The sequence below is a fragment of the Pistacia vera genome, unplaced genomic scaffold, assembly GCF_008641045.1.
Source record: "Pistacia vera cultivar Batoury unplaced genomic scaffold, PisVer_v2 Contig151, whole genome shotgun sequence".
NCBI lineage: Eukaryota > Viridiplantae > Streptophyta > Magnoliopsida > Sapindales > Anacardiaceae > Pistacia > Pistacia vera.
In genome coordinates this window covers 461,485-486,441 of record NW_022195586.1, presented here as the reverse complement: position 1 = coordinate 486,441, position 24,957 = coordinate 461,485, and the positions used below count along the sequence as shown (strand labels likewise).

Sequence of the window (24,957 nt, the reverse complement as noted above, 5' to 3'; positions counted from 1 at the left end):
ACCTTTGGCTTTCCTTTTATAGTAGATATGGCAAATTTAGTTTAGTCCCCACATAAATAAAATGTGACAAAATCAACCTAAGTGTTTATGACAATTTGACCCCTGAATAGCATAAATGAGACAAAACCAACTCTAATGAACAAATCACACCCAATATCAATTTACACAATCTCAAAATTCATTCCAAACATGCACAAATTGTAAGGAAAAATTAAAAAGTGATTTTCCATTAATAATTTCATAATTTCTTCAATTGTCTCAATATAACTTCTATTTAATAACACAAAGGGTCTTTTTATCATCAAAATAAAGTCACTTTCATGACTCTAACATACTCCCCAACTTACTCTTTGCTCATCCTCGAGTAAAGTAAAAGAAACTTTTTCAACATTCTCACAAAATCATACACAACCATATTCATCAACAACCAAAACATTCATCAAAACGTAAAGTGAAGAATTTGAACATACCTAGTCAACAACACAATCCTAAATAAAGAACTAAAGTTTTTGTCAAGATTTGCCGATCTCCATTCAAGCTTCTCAAACACACATTTCATGTTCATATCACAATGTCAAAATGTCATGCAAAACTCCCCAACTTATGTACATGCAACATAATACTCATTTTCCACACAAGATTTTAACATATAATTTCTTTTTCATTCATCACTCGATTTTTTTTTTCTTGCCTTAACTTCTTAAGCTTTCTAGAAGGTCCATGTAGCGGGCTTTAGGTCAATGACTTCCAAACCAAATGGCTCTAGGGCACTAGGTGTAAAACACCCCTCAGACTTACTCACCCAAGCCAACTAGGCTACAAGTCAAAATTTATATTTTTTTATAAAGCTCATGATCAATGTGATGCTTATTAAGCTTTCTAGAGGACTCGTGTAATGAGGTTTAATCCAACCGCTTCCAAGCTAGATAGCTTTAGGGGATTAGGTGTAGAACACCCCTCGGGCGGACTTACTTGAGTCAACTACATTGCAAATCAAAACTAAATCATCAAGCAACATTTAAGCACTTTTAACATATGCAAGATAATAAATGAAAATTTGCTCCATGGGCATGTAGAGTATGTGAGAGACTTGCATAAACACTAAAACACATGACATTCACACAAAACGATGTCTAATCACAATTATGGACAAACCTAGCACATAAGAGAAACAATAGTTCAATGTTTAAAACCATGTTGCAATAAACTATTTTCAAAAACCTCACAAAACCTTTCAACTAGCACCTCAATTGCTTCTAAAATGGTGATTATGCATGAATTCTTGAAAATAAAAAAAAAATAAAAATAGCTCACTTAAGTTCACTTTTTCCACTTTTGGACTTACAAGAGTAATATTCAATATATTTTCAACAACAATAATAATAATAATAATAAATAATCATGCCACAAAAATTTAAGCACAATCCATTTAACACACAATCTCCACAAAAGCATCATCAACAACACTCCACAATAACATATATACTCCACAAAAACAAAATCAATCAACACTCCCCAACTTAAAATGTCATTGTCCTCAATAACCCACAACTACAAACATCCTCCCCAACTTAGCATCAAATGATCTCAAATGGAATAAAATCAATAACCATTAAAATAATGCAACACATGAGAACATATTAAACAATATCAACATAAAAGTTGGAAAGATACAACCTAAGGGACAATGATGGAGTTTGCACCAGTGGGGTTTGTGGACCATGCTTAAGCATAGCCTTTGACTAGTTAATGAGTTTCCAAACATGGCAATTCCTGCAAAGACAAAAACAACAAAAACATAAAAGCAATAAAAACATATTTACAAAGGTGGGTTGCCTCCCACAAGTGCTAAGTTTAAAGTCTTTAGCCAGACTTGGTGTGAACAGAAAAGTTCAAGGTGGTTGATACGTTGGCGGTTCCCTACATGACCCTCGTAACTTAGCAATAGGTAGGGGCTCATGAGGTCCCAAGAAGGCATATTTGAACTTAAGATGCATTTTTTGTGTGCACAAGTCTTTAAGAACTTAGCATAGGCAAGTAAGTGCTTAATGGCATCTAGAAGTGGAATACCAATCGACCACTGTCTAAATAGCTCGACCATTTCCTCTATCCTAGTGATTTTCTTAAAGTTGGATGCATTAAGCGACTCTAGGTATTGAGGAAAAGGTTCGATCGGCATGTCAGATGCAAGGGATGGTTCTTTCTCCCCAACTTCCTCGTTTTCATGTCTCCGCACACTTGACTCTATGGTTGGTTCTCTTTCACTCCTCTCAGCTTGGTTCCTCTCTAGGCTCTCTTTCTCTCCAAACTCATCATATAATTCCCTCTCAAGCCTAGCTTGTTCATGACACCCTATTTGGTGAAGTGCACCATTAGGATTACCTACAACTTGACTCGACAAATGGCCTTCCTCTCTCCTATTAATCGCTTCAGCTATTTGACCAATTTGGGTCTCTAGCTTACTAATAGATTAGGAATGGGAGTGTATTATCTGATAATGCTACTCTAAGTCATTGAACCTAGCATTCATGTCATCTTTTTGTTCTTGATGGTTTGAATCATTTGAGCCATCATTGATTCCAGTAAACTGGGCTCTAGAGTGGGCTGATGGATAGGGGCTGGGATCCTAGATTGGGCGGGTGGTTCGACCGAATACATGTCCCAATAATTGCCCTGTTGATTGGAAGAACTATATGGCATATTATGGGAGACATTTAGAGATTGTTCCTGCTTCCATGCAAAATTAGGATGGTTATGCCACTCACTATCAAATGTGTTCGAGTACGGATCATTATGTCTTTGGAAACCTTGTGCAGCTTGCATTCACTCCTCAAAAGTGCTAGGAGTTGGTTCCTCAAATGCGTACTCAATAGCTAAAGGGTCTGAAGGTATAACATAAACATCTTGACTTGTCCAAACAGGTGATGGTTGCCTAGAAGCTTGTCCTTGCACGGATATGAACATGTCAAATTGATAGGCTAAAGACTCCAGCTTGGAATTGATATTGTCCAAGGGAGATACCTCATAAATGCCACCATTCCTAGGTGGCTGCCCTATGATAGGAATCGTAAAAGCTAGATGGTTGTGCAAGGAGTAAAGGTTATCATCCATCCTACATTCTTGCTATTTTTAGATCCAAGGGTACTAAAATTGGTTGATATGACTATCTACAAAGCATTCATCAAACAAATGCACCAAAAGTTCCACCAACAACCACAACACAAAACTCAAAGAAAAAGAAAAAGAAAAAGAACTAAAAGTAAATCCTAAAAAGCAAATTCAAAAAGCACGCATGAAGAAAAATAAAACTGGATATGATATCACCCTAAAAAAAATCCACACAATCAACAAACAACAGCTAACAATCAAACAAAAAGAAATTATTACTAAATAAAAAACTAAATCCTATGAATAAAAACAAAATATGCAAAACTAATACAAACATGCAAACTAAACAAACAGGAAAACATGCAAACATCACACAAATGATTAACAAGAACTAAAAAGAACTAAAGCTAAAAAGATTAGAAAATATCACAATCGGGTCATGCTTAAACTTTGATGCACACGACACGCTGCAACGTTTCTCCAATTGCAATCTTCCTGCAAAATAAAAACAAACACAAATGAAACTGTCCTAATGACAATTAAAGAACGTAGAAAAATTAGACTTAAAGTATTTACAAACCTAAACACATTAAGTCAAAAGCACGTTGCTCCCCGGCAACAGCGTCAAAATTTTGTCGAGCCGATCGTCACAGTCACAAAATTAATCATAAATACCGTAGTTAGCAGTAAGCAGGGTGAAACCCATAGGGAGCAATTACTAGCAACCTGGTGCAAATTTGAGTAACAATAATGAAATTGGCAAATTGATTAATCAAACTAAAAAAACTAAATGCAAATAACAAAAGCTTGAAATTAAAAGTAATGAAGACTTTATAATAAAAACGTTGCCGCTACGATTTTGGTTCGACACGAGACCAACTCACACAATTCTCATCTACACTCTACGATCCCCTAAACCTACAAGGCAAGGTAGACCAATTAAATGGCTTTCAGGCACTCTAAGTATAATCTATCATGTCTCACCCGATCACTCAAGTTTGATTGGTTAAACACTATCATTGAATGCCGACAAATACTAAAAGACAATACCACTAGTTGGTACGCAATTAACAAATACAATTTGTCAACACGTATCATCCAATCAACCAACTTCACAATAAACGCAACAATAGCAGAAATGACATTAAATCCGAACACAACTCAATTACAATCGATGTGAAGTAATGAAAAGCAATATTCATTATTTAATTATCTCAAACCAATGTCTATCATTCAGTAAGTTCTATGAAAACATTTAATCACAATGGACAACTATATTCATCACAAATTATGCTCAAATTACATTAAAGTATCGAAATCAAACATGAAACAAAAACAAATATAGTTCGAAACACAATACTACCAAATGTCCTACAATCAGGCTCATCCAACTAGTCGAGAACTATTGAGGAGAGCCATGGATGTCGATCTCGATCTCACCTACACCGTAACAGACAACTGGGAGCTTAGCCGCTCATGGTGGTGTCGATGAAAGCTGAAAAGTCAAAAATGGGGATGGTCATGGCAAAGAGGACGTAACCAACAGCGAGATGATGTGAAGAAGGAGCGGAACAAACAACGGACAGTCCAGAATATGAACAGTCGCAACTCAATGGAGTACGTTAGTTTTCCGACGAGTGGCAGCAGAATTGGGATCTGAAGGTACCGAAAGATAGATTAGGTGATGGGGATGATAGATCGGCTGATTAGAAGGTGAAAAGTCACCGAAAAGTGCACAAAAACTAGCATGGAAGTTGAAAAGGCATGATGGCGGCGATGGTGGATTCTGACAATTTTGACATCGACGAAATTTGGAGAAAGGTGGATTTGAGCATAGGGAAGGTAGATTGGCCACTAAGGAAGTGCGAGGCCGCCAAAAAATGGGAGAAAAGCCACCAGAAGCTGAAATGTCGCTGGTGAGGGGAGATGAAACGTCATGCAGCAGCAAGGGGTGATGGGTGGTGGAGATCGGTGCAAAGGGAAGCTAGAGAGTTGCCGGAGATGCTAGCCGGAGCTTGATCGGAGAAGGTGAAGGGTTTTGGTGGGTGGCAGCCACCATTTTTATGACCTTTGGCTTTCTTTTTATAGTAGATATGGTAAATTTAGTTTAGTCCCTAATCAAATAAAAAGTGACAAAATCAACCCCAAGTGTTTATGACAATTTGACCCCTGAATAGCATAAATGAGACAAACCAACTCTAATGAACAAATCACACCCTAATATCAATTTACACAATCTCAAAATTCATTCCAAATGTGCACAAATTGTAAAGAAAAATTAAAAAGTGGTTTTCCATTAATAATTTCATAATTTCTTCAATTGTCTCAATAATATAACTTCAATTTAATAGCACAAATGGTCTTTTTATCATCAAAATAGAGTAACTTTCATTACTCTAACAGTAGAAGACGACGCTTGGTTTCTTTTATAAGTGACATTTGGGCGGAAATGCGTTTCCAGTCGTTGATTGTGATCACGTGTCACTGATATGTGCAAAGAGTAACCTTCACGCTTTGTGAAGATCAATGGGCGTTTCTCTTTATTGGAATCGCCAAACGCTGGCGTGATTATCTACTCCAAATTAGATGCGCCCTTATTTGCATTTAATGCTTCAAAAGGGAATGTCGTTGCAGTATAGCTTGCATTTAATGCTCATGGCTTGCACTTATTGTGCAGAGGCACGTCTGTTAGATAAAGCTTATTTTATTGACCAAGACAACTATCAAACGCAACGGATAACATCTAAGGAGGTTGTTCGAATAAGACATTTTTTTTGCATGTCACATTCGAACACCAAGGAAAATGATTCTCAATTGTCGACAGCAAAATGTCCTAAGTGTTTTCAGGTCGTAAATGATAGGTAAAGTAGGAAACACATTTTCATAGCACTGATCATGATCTAGTTTAGGTTGCTAGACCTTTGTGAATAATCACGTCAGATCACTTGTGTAGTTCTCGGGACCCATGTCATGATCTACACTCAGTTCGCTGGTCAAATCAGACTATCAACCTCATGTCGTTTGCAACAATGTGGTTGTTCTCAATTGCTAGTTTGAGCAAACACTCCTTAAGACAGTCAGATCGCAGCATAATTATGAAATTCTCAAGATTCAATCTTTGAACCTTAAGAACTGGGGAGCTTCTATTATGCCTAAAAAATCAGGGTTGACATTAATTTATGTCAGGAAATACCAATCAGAGTTTAGGAAGGCTTTGCACCATCTAGGAACTGCCACGTTGCTCCATGACAAAAAGAATATGGTTGTCATCAACTTAGCAGATTCAAGTTTTGTCTATGAGTGACTGAGGACCGCACACCTATGCAAGCCCCGGGTAATTTAAGGATATTTCGTAAGTTATCAGCCAATGAGAGGCAAGGAAGGACTTACACGACACCTACCCATTTGCAGATTTGTACCTTGAATTCCTCTACAATAAATAGAGGACTCCCCTTCTCAGTTTCGAGATTCTGATATTGAACTCTTATTCTGATTGTAATCTTTATTTTCAGAGCAAAGATAACGTACGGGAAAATACTGGCTTGATATTCTCTCTGAATACTCAATCAGTGTACCTATATTCGCTGTTCACTATACGCAATCTCTTGTAATCTCTCCCATATAAAAGAAACAGTGGACATATGATTCGCTTTAAGCATCCGAACTACTTTAAAAATCATCTCTTATTTATTATTCAGTCTTTGTATTTAATTACAATCATTCACATGTAATTTCTAAGTCCAACTTAGCACTTTGCACATGCGAATCGTTGATGTCAAAATCACGCATCAACATTATTGGATAATCAACATTAAATACAACATTTTCGTTGCAGTTTTTCTTCTGTTTTTCTTTCGAATTCCAACATTTCACAACTAATTGTTAAAATATAAATTTTGTTACTTAACAGTAGCAGTTAGCTTTGTTAAGTTTCGCAGTTAATTGTAACAGTTAAAGTTAATCTCTATTTGTCAGCAAATGTGGGGTTTAATAGAAAATTAAATTAAAATGTTATATACTCCTCTATGTATGCCGATAAAAAGTATTAAAAGTACCAAAATTTGTTTTATATTAGCTCAATGGCTAGGATTTGTTCCACGTGCTATTGAAAAAAAATTTAAAAATAAAAAATAAAAAACTTATTATGATGAAGATGATAGGAAATATAACCTAAACTTTAGGTTTAAAATAAGATCATTATCATCTTCTATTTTTTTTATTTTTTTATAAACATCATCAACATTTAAACGCCTTTAATCTTAGTGAATTTACAATTTTAACTTCTAAGAGTAATAATTATTCTAGTTTTAAAAAAAAAAACAAAAAAATTGTAAGGGTAAATTTGTTTTGTATTTATGATTATTTTTTAAGGGATGTGCTTATTTTTATAATAAATATTCTTAGGGGACGTAGTGATATTTTATCTAATCAATTATTATAATCTTCCGTCTTTAACTTTATCAAATAATTACTTATCAACTAATTGTTAACATGTTTATTTGAATTATTATTAATTAGTTAAAAAATTTTAAATATCAATATATAAGATATCTCCATGATACCAGATAGACAAAGAACTTAATTTTAAATTTTAAATTAGAAAAATTTGAAAATAAAATAAAATATAGAGGGAAGATAACATAATTTAATTTCAAAAATTATTATTATTATTATTATTACTTTTTGCATATGAATATTGAAATGAAAACAGATCAACATCATCAAATAAAAATAAATTCAAAAAGTTTAAAAACAAGAATAAAATATACCCAAACAGAATATTTAAATTTCAAATAGAACTAAATCAATACCATTCCTTTACTAAAATTTCTACTAGGCTATTGAGTTTGTACATACTTTTTTCCCTACTAGTTTTTTTTTAATAAATAATTTTGAGATAGTTTCTTATTAAACTGTATGTTAATAACTTCATGTGTTACCTTCCTCCTTGTATCATAGACTCTCTTTATATTCTTTGGAGGTATATCTTTAGATAACATAATCTAACAAAATTAATATTAAAACCTGTAAAATTATTATTTATTAATATATCTTTATATGATATAATAGACCCTCTTTATATTCTTTGGAGAGTATAAAATTATTATTAATTAATATATCTTTACATCTTTATATCATAGACTCTCTTTATATCTTTATATCTTTAGATAACAGAATATAACAAAATTAATATTAACAAAAATAATTTAAATTTAAAATTATTATTATTAATTATATAAAATTAAGATGTGTTATAATCATATTCATATATAAGTTCAAATACGTAGTAGCTAAGAAGTTCTCATCACCCAAACTTCTCTGAGAAAACTGAGCGACGTCTGGTTCGATGTCTTCTCCTCCTCAGGAAACTCCTTCAAACTCCTCCGCCTCAAAACTAGGATCTGGCCCTAACCCTAACCCTGAAAACCAACCACCATTAACATTCGCTAAAAAATCTCAAGACTTTAAAAAGGCTGCTGGATAGACAGTCGCTGATCTCTCTGTTTGGAGTAGAGCTTAATGGCTGTGAGGATTTAGACCTTAAAGGGTGTGCCAATGGCAGCTGCAGCGATGTCAAATCGTTTTTTGATTCGTTTCCGGCTGGTTTTCGATTCCATCCTACTGATGCTGAGCATATTGTTTATTACTTGAGGAAGAAGGTGATGAACGAGGCCTTGCCTCTTAACATGGTCATTGAGATTGAATTACGCCATCACAATCCTGAGACCATTGCAGGTATATATGAAACAATTAATGATTTTGCTACTTTTTGTTTGAAAACAATTTGTTTTTGTTTTGTTTTTTTTGGTTTTTTGGTTTTTGGTTTTTTGGTTTTTGGTTTTTGGTTTTTGTTTTTGGTTTTTGTTTTTTGTGTGTGTATAATGACTTATAGTTAAGTTTTATGTTCCTGATTTACATTTTTCATGTTATCAGTTTATTAATTTTACTTCTGTTTATAGTTTTACAAGTTTTATGTTTTTGGTTTATAAATTTTACACTGTTTACATAATTAGGGTTCTGAAATTAATTTGTATTGATCATCAGCAAAGAAGAATTGAGATTTTTTTTCTTCTTTTCGGTTAAACACTTTTTAATTGGTTTTTCATAAGTCATAAAATTTGATTCATAATTGGTTTTTCATAAGTCAAAGAATTACAGTGGGAGAATTGAGATAACTCAATGTTCTCAATTGTTTTCATTGTGTATTGATTCATGTATAATAAGTCTGCTTTTTTTCATATGACAACTTTTGTTGGATATTTGGGTATTCTATTGAGTTGGGGTTAGTTAAGGTCCTAGACATAATTGTTACTATTTATACTTTTATTCTTATTGGTTGGAATTTGAATTAAGCTTCTAAACATTCTAATTTGGAGGTTTAATTTTTAGTATTGTCTATGCATGGTTTAATATATGACAACAGAGATGTACAAGGGAACTGGACTGGAGAAATTTTACTTCTTTACCCCAAGATATAAGAAATATCCAAAAGGGAATCGTCCAAAGCGATCCGCCGGTGATGGATACTGGAAAGCTACCAATAGTTTTTAATGGCAAAGTGGTAGGGTTCAAGAAATCATTGGTTTTTTACGAAGGAAAACCTCCTAAAGGTCGAAAGACGAACTGGATTATGCATGAATTTAGAGTTAAAGATGCACCTCCGAGTAAAACAAGTTCAAATTCCGAAAAGGTACACTAATTTGCATTATGAATTTCAATCTATAATTTAAATTAACCTTTAAAAATATACGTAAAATCTGTCTATATGTTCCTAAAATTTGTTCATTGTTTTGCAGTTGGATGATTGGTGTTTGTGTAGCATTTACAACAAGGTTGATAATAAACCACGAAAAATATTTCTGGATAGCAAAGAGAATTCTGTATTAGAATCCTTTATTAATGTGGATTGTGACAATGGAGTGAATGGTTCTATGGAGTCCGATAATGCATCTGAGGATTATATGCATCAGATTCTGCAGAATCCGTTTATTGAAATTTCTCAACTTGGTGAGATTCAGGCTAGTATCAATGCAGAATATCAAGCATTGACTTCTAGCTTGGGGACGGACGATGCATTTTCTACTAATTTTGAAGATTGGGAAGACATAATTTGCAGACATTGGCATAATTCTAATCTTCAATTGGAGCAGAACGTCAACCATCGGATTGTAACCTCTGAGAATTCTGAGAATAATAATGTCCCTGATGATGCCTCTCCCATGGATTAATTCCTCCCCTAGCCCCTGATGATTAACATGGATCCCTCCCTCTAGCCCTAGAATGATTAATTTTAGGATAGTTGATATTTGCGATTATCCCATAGTATCTTTTGTGTTTTGTGTGAAAATGATGCTTTCAGTATAATGTTATGATCTTTTTTAAATGATAAAATTTTATTTGCTAACAAAATATGTGACTATTACCTTATTGTATAATTAGTTGAGAGATTGTTGTAGGGTTATTTTATGAATATTAAGAAATATTTGTATGAAATATTGTACGTATCAATGGGCTTGGTTTGATTGATAGTGTCGTCTAGTTGCTTATTTTTATTAAACTTCTGGACCTTTGTCCTTTAGGCCTTTTTATTTTGTCCCCTATATAAACGATGATTCACATAGACAAATCTTTAAATCTCAAATCGGTTTAATCTTTTCAGTAGGCAATTCTTTAAATCTCAAATTTGTTTAATCTTTTCAGTATAGTTCAATAGGGTGGTAATAAGGGTGATTTATCTATTAGATATAATATGTGTGAATAAACTGAAAATGGTTCAAGAAAACAAAGAAAGATACAGAGCTAATCAAGAAATGATTTCAGATTTTTGTTATTGTAACTGAATGTATAACAGAACTTAATACACAAGTATATCTTCTTCCCTTTTATACAACATTTGGAACTCAGCTCAGTCAACTTAGTAGAAGCTGATCTTAATTGATACAAAGACAAAAACGACAACGCTTTGACAAATGTTGAAAAGCTCCTACTCTTTTTCAGTTTCGCATCTGCATCCCTTTTCACATCTTATTTCAATACAAAATATATAGAAACCAAATACAAATCTCCTCAATCATATATCATCAAATGATCATTTATAGATTTAGTATGATCATTTGATGTTATTTAAATACAAAATGTAAAACTTATAATATAGAAACAAATTAGTTACCCTTTGAGAACATATTTTACAAGTCCAACAATGTGAGTATTAATAATTGGCTATGTTTGTTTTATTATTTTGAGTAGAATTTTTGAAAAAGTTGAGTTGGGTTGTTATTACGAGGTATGATTTGAAAATTAATAAAAATACCCTATAGGTTTGTTAATTTAGCTAAATACCCCCTATAATAAAAAGTTTAGAAATAGACAAAAACACCCCCACCCACCCACATTTGCTAGATTTCGGCCACCATCGCCGGAAGGTGACCGTCTGGATCTGGTCAGTCGTGTGTTAATCTGGCATTTTCCATCCAGATCCACCATGTATCTTGCCAGAAAAGGCCAGATCTAGCCGTTGACGGCCACATCTAGTCATCAACGATGCCCAAAGATATGGCCGTTGTTGATAGCCAGATCTAGCCACATCTAGTCATCAACGATGGCCAAAGATCTGGCCGTCAACGACTAGATCTTTGGTAGTAGATTTGGCATTTTCCGGCCAAATCCACAGTGGATCTAGCTGGAAAAGGCTAGATCAGCGTACTATCGGCCAAATCCAACCGGTAGTGTGCCATTATGACATATTCCAGCTACCTTCCGGCGGTGGTGGCCGGAATCGGGAAAATGTGGGTAGGTGGTCATGTTCTTGTTAATTTATAAACTTTTTTTTATTGGAAGTGTTTAGTTAAATTAACAAACCTAGTGGGTTTAAAAATAGTCTAATGGAATAGAATTGGATTTTGAAAATAGGGAAACAAATATGTATTTTGGGTAGGACAGGATAGGAATAATAAAACAAACAGACATTTGGATCAAAGTTAAATGCATCAACAAGCCCTCTCTTTCCTACCTTCATTAGCAACTTCTGTCAGTTTGTGTCATCAAAGCTGTAGGAGTAGAACACACAAATGATAAATTAAATGTTTCATTTTTCAAGAGATATATGACTTAATTTTATGATTTATTTGATTATTTAAACAACAGCAAGAAATAAAATAGAACATACATGCCCTTGAAGAACATGTAGGATTTTGAAGGTCCACCAACCACAAAACGAATTTGATTTTCCTTCCATGACCGATACAAACATCCTTATACTTTTTGTCCAAAATTGAAATCAACTTTAGTACTATTGATATTTTTTTCAAACTTATGGTGTGTGCACAGCTGTGGTATGTTTGTGCACTGACGTCAAACTAATACATGTTGTGTTTTAGTATGTGCACAACTATTTTGTGTTTGCACACTAAAGTTAGACTCATGCGTGTTGCTTTATTATTCAACTATGTGCATACATCGTACTATGTGCAAACATCTGCATGTTAGATTCATTTTGTCAAGTGGCATATTTTTCTTATCTAATTGAGATATCTTTCCTTATCTGATATATTGTTGTGAGGACCACTTACAAGTGTCCTAAAACCCACAAGTGGTCCAAGGAATTTGTTTTTTTCTTTTAGGTTGTGGTCCCAAAAGTTTGGTGACCAACACATGTCAGCCTCTAACTTAGCAAGAATTGTTGAGCAAGAAATTCCCTCTATCCTCTTCTTTCCTACATCTGTTTTGAACTAACTTGAATATTCATTTTGCTTGTGCTTTGAATTTATTCAAAGAGTTTTTTTTTTTTTTTTTTCTTAGTTAGGTTCTTTTTATGTATTTGTGCTCAAATCATATTATCTATCATCTTTGTTGAATGGCGGCTAGAACGTGGTTCTAGTATTGAAGTTCGACTGTGTCTTCAACGTTTGAAGCTTGGGAGGAGCTCAAGCTTGTCTGGGAGTGTTCCCATTGTGAAGTGATCCAAGTGTGACAAATCATTAAGGAAATCAAAGGGTGAAGTTTAGTGTATCATAGAATAGGGGGTTTTACTTTGTTATATCTAAATTCAACTCTGAATTGTTCTTGTAATGTTTGATGCTTTAGTGCATTAGCTTTGATCTGGACAAGGTCTTATGGATGTAGGCTAAGAGTGGTTCTAATCGAACCATGTATATGATTGTGTTCTTTACATTTCATGCTTACGTTTGTTAATTCATACTTAACTTGATATGGTTCAATCAACATGGTAAAATCATTTCTGCTGTGCTAAAATGGGTAGCTAAAACTTTGACTAGATTTCATCAACTCTAATAGCCATTATGGTCCAAGTAATGAGTTTTATCACTTTGTTTCTACAATTAATTTATAATATATAAATAATTATTAGCATAAGATGAGTAATATAAATACTCAGGACATATTGGTAACTTCACAAGAGTTAGTTTGGGTTATTTTGTAAAAGTTTAGATTCTGTTTTGTTTGTTAAACTTTGTAAAACGCAGTGTTTTGGTAATGCTTTGCATTATAAAACATTACCGAGCTGCTCATTTGTGTTTAATGAGAATTTTCCAAAATATGTTCTTAATTCAATCTAACTAACTTTTCTCTGTAATTTTTTGTGCTTTCTTACTGCATTGTCTTTCTTTTTCTCAAACCTTTTCATGGTATCAGAGCTCTAGATAAACGGTGACGGTTGATCCTAAAGTCAATTCTTGAATCGATTAAGCTTGAAATGGAGTCTGAACAAGTGAACACTGGATATGCCCAAAATTTTATAGTTTAGCCAGCTCTTTGAACATTAACTGTAAAATAACTTGAGAGGAACTATAATTTCGGGAAATCTCAAGTTCTGCTATGTTGGCTGCTCATGAACTAGATGGATTCAACACAGGTACTAATGTTTGTCCTTCTATGTTTCTAATGGAGAGTTTAGAGGATAGTGAGAAGTTGATTAAACGACCAAACACTAAGTATTGTACCTGGAAGAAAACTGATCAGTTTCTTGTGAGTTGGTTACTTTCATCGATTTCAGAATCAATGTTCAGACATGTTTCTAAATGTACTAATGCGTATGAAATTTGGAATACACTAGAGCTTCATTTCAGTCTTTTTCGAAAGCAAGAACTTTGCATCTTAGGAATATGTTAAATACAACTAAGAAAGAATCTCAAAGTATTAATGAGTATGTTCTGAGAATGAAAGAATTAGGTGATGAGCTCAATGCTAGTGGTGTTCATATTGCTAATGAAGACCTGTTGATGTATATTTTGGATGGTTTGGGATCTAAGTATGATGTTGTGGTTCCTAATCTTACATCTAACATTAGTCGAACTTCCTTTCAAGAAGCTCAACTTCTGTTACATAAACATGAAATAAGGCTAGAAAAATATAATAGTGCACTAATGAATTTTCATTAGTCAATGTCTTCTACGTTGATGGCTATTAAGAATAATAACACTGAATTAGTTGCCTCTGATACTGTCTCTGGAATGCCACTACAACAATCTATGAGTATAGTAAATCCACTGATGTCCAACTATCAAAACATTGGCATTGTGTCACATCTAGCTCAACAAGCTCAGAATGTGATGTTTAGAGATTTAGGAACTCCTCATTATGGGGAAGGATCCTTGTTTTGGGGACAACCAGGAGCTTCAAGGACTGATCTTAAATCAACCTAATTACACTGATCATTCACAGCCATACATTAGTGGTTTTGTACCCTTTAATAAGGGAAGAGGAAGAGGTCGAGGTTACTCTAAGCCGAGGTTAATGTGTCAAGTTTGCGGAAAGCTAGGACATTTGGCTCTTCACTACTATCATAGATTTGATCATGACTATCACAGATTTACAGTAGCAAACTATACTGTTCCTAGACAGCCTCTAGCAAACTATACTGTTCTTGGATAGCCTTCACCATACAATGCCTCTGGATCCCTCAGCATGCTTATTTAGCTGTTCCACATGCTAATACAACTCCTGCAAATGAGTTTCCCCAAGCCTTGGTTGCTGGCACTAGTGTACCAATTTAGTACTTTAATAGTCCTATTAGTTATTTTCATGACTACTCAGCATATGCAACACCACCAATGAATCAGCCAACTAACTAGCTTCATTCTAGTTCTTCCTTTGCCGAACACGAATCTGCTCAATATCATCAGAATTCCTCTACTGCTTCTCCTTACATTGATGCTAGTATCTCTACAGTTCATTCTAGGCACATGATGGCTACTCCTCAAACTGTCAAAGACTAGGCCTGGTATATGGACTCAAGAGCCTCTAATCACATGACTTCTGATGCAAGTAATATGTTACTGAAATCAAGTTATCCAGGCAACTCTAAAGTACAAATTGGAAGTGGAGAGTCCTTGCCAATTACTCACACAAGTATGCTAATGTTACCTTCTTTTGATTCTCATAGAATTATACATCTCAAGAATATATCATGTGATAATCTGAGGATTATACTATTTTATTTAGGCTTTTTGGCCAGATTTTGGATACTTCTTATGTCGTTTTTGCCAGAATTGCAACGTAATTTCATGTGTTTTATGTTTCAGGCCAAAACATGCACTTTGAGCAAATAATGAGCAAAATCGAGTTCCAAGACCCAGAAGCGAGCGAATCTCAGAATTTAGAGAAGTTCTAAAGCAGATTTGAAGCACTATGAAGTTTGTTCCCATTGGAAAGCATCGAAGATCGAAGATTCAAGTAAGGAAGCAAGTGGAGGGCAATTTTATAATTTTAGAATTGTTCAGCAAGGTTCGCCGCAGGGAAGATCTTTCTTCGCCATGGTGATAAACTCTCGGGAATTCGTTGCCGCGGCGAAGTTTGCGATTTTTTTTTTTCTTCAAAACGCACAGTTTTATTTTAGGAAAGTTTTTAGGTTTTTTGGGCAGGCTATTTAAGAAAAACCTTGCCATTTTGAAAGGGGGTCTGGTGTTCGTCTTGCTTGAGAGAGCTTTGACATTTTGGGAGAAAAGAAGAAAAGATTGGAGATTTAACCTTATGGATTCATCAATTATAGGAGTTTCTCTTTGTTTCAACATGCTGACTGTTGTGTTTACTATTTGTCTTGCTATTTGTGTTAATTTCATTATGAACTAACTCACTTTGGGTTAGGGTTTTGATGTAATTCGGGTTTCTATGGGTAATCAATAGATTGTTGTTACTTTTACATTCTATTGCATGGATTGTGTGATTGTTATGATTTTTATTGATTTTGATTGTTGAACATGATGAGATTGAGAAATGAATCATGTTGAGCTTCTTGAGTAATCACCATTATTGTATTAAACGCTAGAGATAGGTTTGAGAATCAATGAATTCAGTCTAAGATTCCATTAGCTTAATGAACTTGGATCTATTAATTTTTAAATTGTTGGGTGTGGAAGCTTAATAGGGAAAAGTAGGAATTCATAGCCTAAGAAGGTATGTTTTACAATTTAGGGAATTCGAGTTACAATCCGTGCATGTGAGTGTAGAAGTAGCATAATTCATAGAATTAACCTATAGAGTCCTAATGAAGTCAAAACCCTACCCGTTTTCTTAAATTGATATTACTCTTACTTTAATCTTGCTTTCATTAATTAGCTTTTTAATTACATAGAAAATTTTTCTTTCAATTTAGTTTAGATTCTCCCATAAATCCAAACACTTTTGGTTTCTCCAACTTGAAAACAAATAGGAAAACCAGTGCTTAGCAACCAATCCTCGTGGGAACAATACTCACTCATCACTTTATTACTTTGTGTGACTAGTGAACTTGCTATATTGCATGTTGTACTAACAACTCATCAAGTTTTTGGGGCCGTTGCTGAGGATTGATTTTTGTGTTAACCTTGAAATTTTTTTGAGTTAGCTAGATTGGAGTTTTATTTTTGTTTTAATTGTTTATTAGTTAATTTTTGTTATTCTTTTCTGTTAGCTAGTGATCTCACGTTTTCTCTCATTCTGTGTAGTTTATGCGAAGAGCGAGACGTCGGCCAGTGGTTCCTATAGATACAGAGATTGAAATAACCGCGAGAAGACTTAACAGAGAGAGAAGAGAACAAGAGGCCATAGCTGTTGAAATGGCAGAAAATAGAACATTGAGGGAATTTTTAGTTCCCACGGTTGATGGCAGTGGGTCAAGTATAACTAGACCAGCAGTACAAGCCAACACCTTTGAAATAAAGCCGGCAATCATCCAGATGATCCAATAGTCAGTACAGTTTAAGGGAGATTTGAAGGAAGATCCAAATCTGCACATTGCTTTTAGAGATTTGTGACACCTTCAAGTCAAATGAAGTGTCAGATGACGCCATCAGATTGAGATTGTTCCCTTTTTCATTAAGGGATAAAGCAAAGGGATAGTTAATGGCACTACCACCAAGAACGATCACTACATGGAATGAATTAGCATAGAAGTTCCTGACCAAATTCTTTCCTCTAGCAAAATCTGCGAAGATGAGAAATGATATCACATCGTTCCTCCAAGAAGAGTCTGAAGCATTATATGAGGCTTGGGAAAGATATAAGGAACTACTTAGGAGGTGTCCACACCATGGTTTGCCAGTTTGGATGCAAGTCCATAATGGATTGATGGTTAATGTGCAAACAATGATGGATGCAGCATCGGGAGGAGCATTGCAAAATAAGACACCTAAAGAAGCTCATGAGTTGTTTGAGGTTTTGGCAAGTAACAACTATCAAAGACCTAATGAGAGGACGCAGTCGAATAAATCTATGGGTCTTCATGAAGTTGATGAATGCACGGCTATTTCAGCCTAATTTACAGTACTTTAGAGACAGTTGGGAAGTATGCAGGTAAATTCTATTCAACCACCTTAACTAACTTGTGATTTATGTGCAAGTAATCATGTGAGTAGTGAATGTCAAATGGGGAACACATTTGCTTCAGCTTCTTCATCATCAGAACAGGTTAACTACTTGGTAGGAAATCAGAGGCAACCGAACAATTCGTTCTCTAATACATATAATCCTGGTTGGAGGAATCATCCGAACCTATCTTGGGGCAATCAGAATCAACAGAAATAGCAGAACAATCAATGGAACCAAAGAATGATGCCAAACAACCACGCGGGGGTGAACAATCAACCAGGAGAGCAAAGATTGACAAAATTGGAGGATATGTTCGAAAAGTTTATGCAAGAGACCACAGGTTTCATGAATGAAACGAGGATAGATTTCTGAAACTAATGGACGTTCATTCGAAACTTGGGGGTACAAGTGGGTTAATTGGCCGATAAGCTCAATAAGAGACCACAGGGTTCCCTACCAAGTAACACAGTGACAAACCCACGTGAATAAGCAAATGCAATAACACTACGGAGTGGGACAATCTTAGAAGAGGTGTAACAATCAGGGAAAGAAGGAAGCCTACTAAAAGAAAAGGAAGATTCCGATGAGGAAGTTGATGAAGAGGAAGTTGATGAAAAGGTAATTGCTAAAGAGAAACCAACCAGTCTTAGGGAAGATGAACAAAAGCGGGAAGAAAGGCAAAGGCAAAAGAAGGAGAAATTGCCATTTCCCAAGATACCACCAGAGTTGGCACACCACACCCCTCCTGTGCCTTTTCCTCAGAGACTAAAGAAGAAAAATAAGGATAAGCAGTTTACCAAATTCATTGAAATATTTAAAAAACTGTATAATAACATTCCTTTTGCAGATGCATTGCAACAGATGCCAAACTACGCAAAATTTCTCAAGGAGATTTTATCAAATAGAAGGAAGTTAGAAGATGAGGAAACCGTGATGCTTACGGAGGAGTGCAGCGCCATTCTACAGAAGAAACTGCCCCCGAAACTCAAAGATCCAGGGAGTTTTACTATTCCTTGTGTTATAGGAGACATTAATTTTGATAGAGTTTTATGTGATTTAGGTGCAAGCATAAATCTAATGCCTTTTTCTGTTTTCAGGAGATTAGGGATTGGTGAAGTGAAGCCGACGACCATATCTTTGTAGCTTGCAGATAGATCCATCAAGCATCCGAGGGGAATAGTTGAAGATGTTTTGGTGAAGGTGGATAAAGTTATCTTTCCTACAGACTTTGTTGTGTTAGACATGGAAGAGGACAAAGAAATGCCTCTCATCTTAGGGCGACCATTTTTGGCCACTAGAAGAGCTCTCATTGATGTGCAAGAGGGAAAGTTGTTGCTAAGGGTTCAAGATGAAACAGTCACGTTCAATGTTTTTGAAGCCATGAAATTTCCATCAGAGTCGGATTCGTGTTTTAGTGTAAACGTGGTGGATAAACTAGTAGTAGAGGCTATTGAAGAGAACACCCCTCAACTACCTCTAGGAGCATGTATTGCCTAATAAAAAACAATAGAGGTAGATGAACCGACGAAGAATGAGTGTGCTAGATTTTTGGAAGCACTTGAGCCGATAAATGCAAGCTAAGATTCAGAATTTGAAGAGTTTGATATTGAGAAAGAGAAGGAAAAGGCAAGAACTGAAGAACCTCCAAAACTTGAGCTGAAGCCTTTACCTTCCCACCTCAAATATGTGTATCTTGGTGAAGCAGAAACCTTCCCAATGATGATCAATTCAAGGTTAAGTAAAGTGGAAGAAGAGCGATTGATTCGGGTGTTAAGGGAACATAGATCATTATGCGTGCCAAAAACTTGCTAAGAATTTCTCAAATTACCAAAGACAATAATGCATCTGTTGAATTTTATGGTGACCATTGTTTGGTAAAGGATAGAAGCAACAAGGTCATTTTGTTGCAAGGGACAATCAAAGATGGCATGTATCAGTTGGCTCTTCCAACAAGTGTTATCTCTACTGCTACTGTTTCAGATTCTTCAAACTTTCCTATTACTCACCGAGTCTCTACCTCGAGCTCATCTGTAGAGCCCTTTCAGGATTCCTGTTTTAATAATGTTGTTTCCAATTAAGTTAATAAAGCATCTGTTTTTCAAACACCATTTGTACTACCTAATCTGCCCTTACTTTGGCATGCTAGACTAGGACATCCTAGTCCTAATTCACTTCATTGTGTACTGAGCAAATTGAATGTAAAGTTTTCTATTGATGACAGTAAGAATTTTGTTTGTGAGGCTTGTGCTTATGGAAAATTATCTCATATGTACTTTTCCTTCTTCTAATTCAAGAGCAAAGGCACCTTTAGAGCTAGTGCACTCTGATCTTTGGGATTCTGCCCCTATTCTTTCTACTAAAGGGTATAGGTATTACATTATCTTTGTAGATGATTTTAGTCGGTATACTTGGATTTACCCTTTAAAACTCAAGTCTGAGGCTTATGGTGTGTTTACTCAATTCCATGTTTTTATAGAAAATCAGTTGAGCACAATGATTAAGTGTCTACAAACTAATTGGGGAGGTGAATTTAGAGCCTTTTCTAAGTGTCTATAGCATCATGGGATCATGTTTAGGCACCTTTATCCCTATTTACACCAACAAAATAGTCGGGTGGAGAGGAAACATAGATCCATTACAAAGTTTGGTCTCTCCTTATTGGCTCATGCTTCAATGCCCTTAAAATTTTGGTGGACAACCTTTACAACATGAACGTACTTATTGAATCAATTACCCTCCTCTGTTCTTGATTACATTTCTCCTTTTTAGTTGTTATTCGATAAGGAACCTTAGTACAATGAGCTCAAGGTGTTCGGGTGTAGCTATTTTCCTTATTTAAGACCTTATCAAAAACATAAGCTTTCATTTCACATTGAAAAATGTGTCTTTCTTGGTTATAGCTTGGCTCACAAAGGTTATAGGTGTATGTCCTCTGTTGGAAGGATTTATACAGTTAAACAAGTAAAGTTTTGTGAAACTGAATTCCCATTTAAAATAGGTTTTTCACAACAATCCTGTGATATTTTTGCACTTGGTTTTGGTCTCTCTTCTTCTTAGGGGTCTTCTTCATGGTTGCTACCTCAGCATACTATTAGTACTTCGAGTGATCATTCTTCCAATCCATAAATTTTCAGTACTCCTTCCTATTCCAGTACTTCTTTTGGCTAACAGGACCAATTAGCTTCCAACAATTCCTCTTCTAGCATGCACACTGATCAACCTCAGCCTGCTCTTCACTCTAAGTCCCTTGATCCTAGTTCTGGAGTTGCAAACTCTTTGGCTCAGCATCATGCTCCTAGTATTCAACTAGAAGTTGTTCTACCATTAGCAGCTCCAACACTGTCTACAGAACCTATTCTTTCTTCTTATACTAAACTCATTCCATGCTTACAAGGTCTAAAGTTCTTAGTTCAAAGCCTCTATCTTATGATTTGTTACTAGCTCAAGCTTTATTGTCTACTCACATTATTCTTAAAGAACCTAAGTTAGTCAAGGAAGCCTTAAGTATCTCTGAGTGGAAATCTGCTATGGAAGCAGAGTATCAGGCTTTGTTACATAATAAAACTAGGGACTTGGTACCTTATGAGGATATCAGGCTTTGTTACATAATAAAACTAGGGACTTGGTAACTTATGAGGAAGGTATACATGTAGTGGCTAGCAAATGGGAGTTCAAAACTAAGCTCAATTCAAATGGGACCTTGCAGAAATATAAAGTCAGGCTAGTTGCCAAGGGTTTTCAACAAACCCCTGGTCTGGACTATTTTGACACATTCTCCCCAGTCGTTAAAGTAGCAACCATCAGGATTATCCTTTCTTTAGCTGTCTATCATAGTTGACAAGTTTAACAACTTGATGTGAACAATGCCTTCTTAAATGGAGAACTCACAGAGGCAGTATACATGCTACCATCTTAGGGATTTGATGTCTATTCTAGTACATAGCAGGTTTGTAAACTAAGTGTTAGGAAACGATCCAGTTACGCAGCAGAAAACAAAAGAATTTAGAACAACGGATCGTTCCTTAGAACCAAGATCATGGTACAAATTTACAGTTTATACATTAAATAAGAATCTGCAGATTTTAGTTTAGAGTTTTAAGAAATCATACACACGTTTAGAGGCTCCTCCAACTTGTCTCTGAACATATTTCTCTACCGACCTAAGTGTAGGATCGAACCGATGTAGTCCACACGAAGATAACCTCAAGGAACTAGAGAGGGATTTGCTAGATCCTCTTTAGCCTTTAAAAACCAAGAAGAAAACAAAGTGTAATTGATTTTAGCAAAAAACCAAAATTGGCGTGAGAGAATGTAAGGGGCTGGAACTTTTCTCTTTCAATAAAATAAATGAGTTAATTCAATTTTTCACAAAGTGTGCACTTATACAGTGCATACTATACTCTATTCCATCATGAAATAGGCTTGGGCTCCAACCCAAACACCCCTTTAAGATATTTTTAATTTTAGTTTATCATTATCTCAATTAAATTCAATTAATATATATTTACAATATATATATATTAACATTTAACAATAATGATAATTTATTTAAATATATGCGAACACATATTTAAATGTAATCTCACTTATTTAATTTTAATATCAAATTAAATAAAGGCTACGACCTCAACAAATTTAATTGCACTGTGAAATTACCAAAATACCTTTTTCGCCTAAAAAGACAAAAACGTCCTTCTTCTAAGCTGGCTCTTAAATTATCTTCTATGTGTGTGACCCATAGGCTCCTCATCATATCGGTAGTGTATAGTATTGCGATTAACACCAATTAATCATCCCACTACACACAAACCAAGATTGGCCCCTAGCAAGGCAACATGGCCACTCGATAGATTCGGATTCAGCAAAGCAGCTACCTGTCAACGATATGGTTACCGTGCAATCTGATCCTTTCATCATCTGTTATCTCGACGAGACCGAGGCATAGAAATAGTGTCAACCTTCAGTTACTCTCAATATTATGTATTCAGTTACTGGACCAATGACCTGTATAATAAACTGGATAGAGCAACAACTAAATCCCACTGTGGCCACAGTTTTAGTGTCATTGTCATTTACTGAATTGCGCTGTGAGATAACTTCTCTCATACCCAAGAGTGATGAATCCTCTATCTATCCACCATAGTCTTGATACACTTCTTGATGCAACCAATCACCACCGTATTGACAGCTCTGAATAGAACTGCGTTAGGCTAGTGTCAAACTACACCAATCGGTGCACAAGGCGCTCCGGTGATCTCAAGTCTAAGGATCACATGCACCACCGTTCGTTAGAGGATTTGTTCCATAGACACTAGGGTCACCATCCATATGGAATCCTCTGGTGGGTCAGTCCAGTGAACTTGCCTACAGCAAGCACTCATGTGTTGCACCAGGTTGTCACCAAACAACCTTGACAAGTGAGATCAGTCACTGCCTTTCGACAGGGTCGTTCAGCACTATGATAGCCTTACCATATTATCTGTGCCCTTACTTCAGAATAATACTGGGGCTACGGACATTTCTAGAATGGCCACCTTATGTGCTCATAGGGTTTTCACTATCAAGATTTAAAACACTTGATACCCTCATCACAGTTCTACCATTCTAAGGACATATATCAATACATACAATGATGATTTACGCGATAGTATAAAAAGTCTTTTATTGACCAATGAACATTATTATAAAGAGTCAATTCTATAATAATTGATTGGCTCTAAGGCACCTACTCTAACACTATGTAAGGCATGATATGGCTTTAAGTAAGCTCCACGGGCTTGGTTTGATAAGCTCAGAAGTACTCTCTTAGCTTGGGGTTTTCTCTATTCTACTTTTGATATCAATCTTTTTTATTACAATAGGGGAACTAATGTGATTTATTTACTTGTTTATGTTGATGACATCTTAGTGACAGGCACTAACTCTCAACTCATTGCTCAAGTAGTTCAAGATCTTAATAGTCAATTTGCTCTCAAGATTTTAGGTGAAGTGAGTTATTTCTTAGGCTTTGAGGTCTACAGAAATAAGTTTGTTTTGTTACTCACTCGGTCTAAATATGCACAAGAATTACTAGCAAAAGCAAACATGTCAAATTGTGAACCTTGTAGTACTCCAATGGCACTTGGCACAAAGCTAGTAGCAGAGGATGGAAAGTATTTTGATCAGCCTACCTTATATCGCAGCATCATTGGAGGTTTGCAATACTTGACTTTATCCAGACCTGATATAGCCTTCACTATAAATAAACTTAGTCAGTTTCTTCAGCAACCTAAAACATCACATTGGACAGCTTGTAATGAGTTCCAAGGTATATTAAGGGAACTATTCAGCATGGTCTTGTGTTTAGACAGTAGAAACACTTTAACTTAGAAGCCTATGTTGATGCAGATTGGGCAAGTGATGTTAATGGAAGGAAGTCCACTAGTGGATATGCTATTTTTCCTAGAGAAAGCCTAGTTCAATGGAGCTCTAAGAAGCAAAAGGTAGTTTCTCTTTCTTCCATTGAGATTGAATATCGCTTTTTAAGTCAAGCTACCACTAAGATGGTGTGGATCCAGCATCTAAAGAATTAGGCATTGAAATCAAACGTGTCCCTGTAATTTGGTGTGATAACATGAGTGTAGAAGCTTCATCTTCTAATCCCATATTTCATGCCAGAACCAAGCATATTGAGATTGATGTGCACTATATAAGGGAGTTGGTTGCAGGAAAACAATTGGTTGTACAATATGTAGCTTCAGAGTTTCAAAAGACTAACATCTTGACTAAAGCCTTATCTGGGAACAGATTTAGTATACTCATGGAGATACTAAATGTGACCTCTATCTTACCCGAGTAAAGGTTTTTGAATGTTGTTGAGGCTCTTTGTTGTGTTGTTTCTTTTCTGGTTTTTATTTATTTATTTATTTATTTGCCTTCGCTGTTAATACTGATGATTTGGTGTTGTTGATGGTTATCTGTTCCATGGCTAATGTTACTTTTGTCAACTCTAGTGGTTAGCTAACATGATGTGATAGTGATCAAGTATATGGAGACACAAGTGTGCAA

The 24,957-nt window shown here is 35.3% G+C and overlaps 2 protein-coding genes across 2 annotated transcripts; both read left to right on the top strand.

Annotated features, from left to right (window-relative positions):
• The first annotated feature begins 4,875 nt into the window (after window positions 1-4,875).
• LOC116124261 (protein ATAF2-like) lies at window positions 4,876-10,337 on the top strand. Its single transcript, XM_031409956.1, has 5 exons — window positions 4,876-5,024; window positions 8,672-8,844; window positions 9,069-9,076; window positions 9,533-9,799; window positions 9,906-10,337. The coding sequence occupies exons 1-5, from the start codon at window positions 4,876-4,878 to the stop codon at window positions 10,335-10,337; spliced, it is 1,029 nt and encodes a 342-aa protein (XP_031265816.1).
• Window positions 10,338-21,114: 10,777 nt separating this feature from the next.
• Window positions 21,115-24,482, top strand: LOC116124260 (uncharacterized mitochondrial protein AtMg00810-like). The gene is made up of 3 exons (XM_031409955.1): window positions 21,115-21,304; window positions 23,819-24,217; window positions 24,298-24,482. Exons 1-3 carry the CDS (start codon window positions 21,115-21,117, stop codon window positions 24,480-24,482), a joined length of 774 nt encoding a protein of 257 aa, XP_031265815.1.
• The last annotated feature ends 475 nt before the right edge of the window (window positions 24,483-24,957 follow it).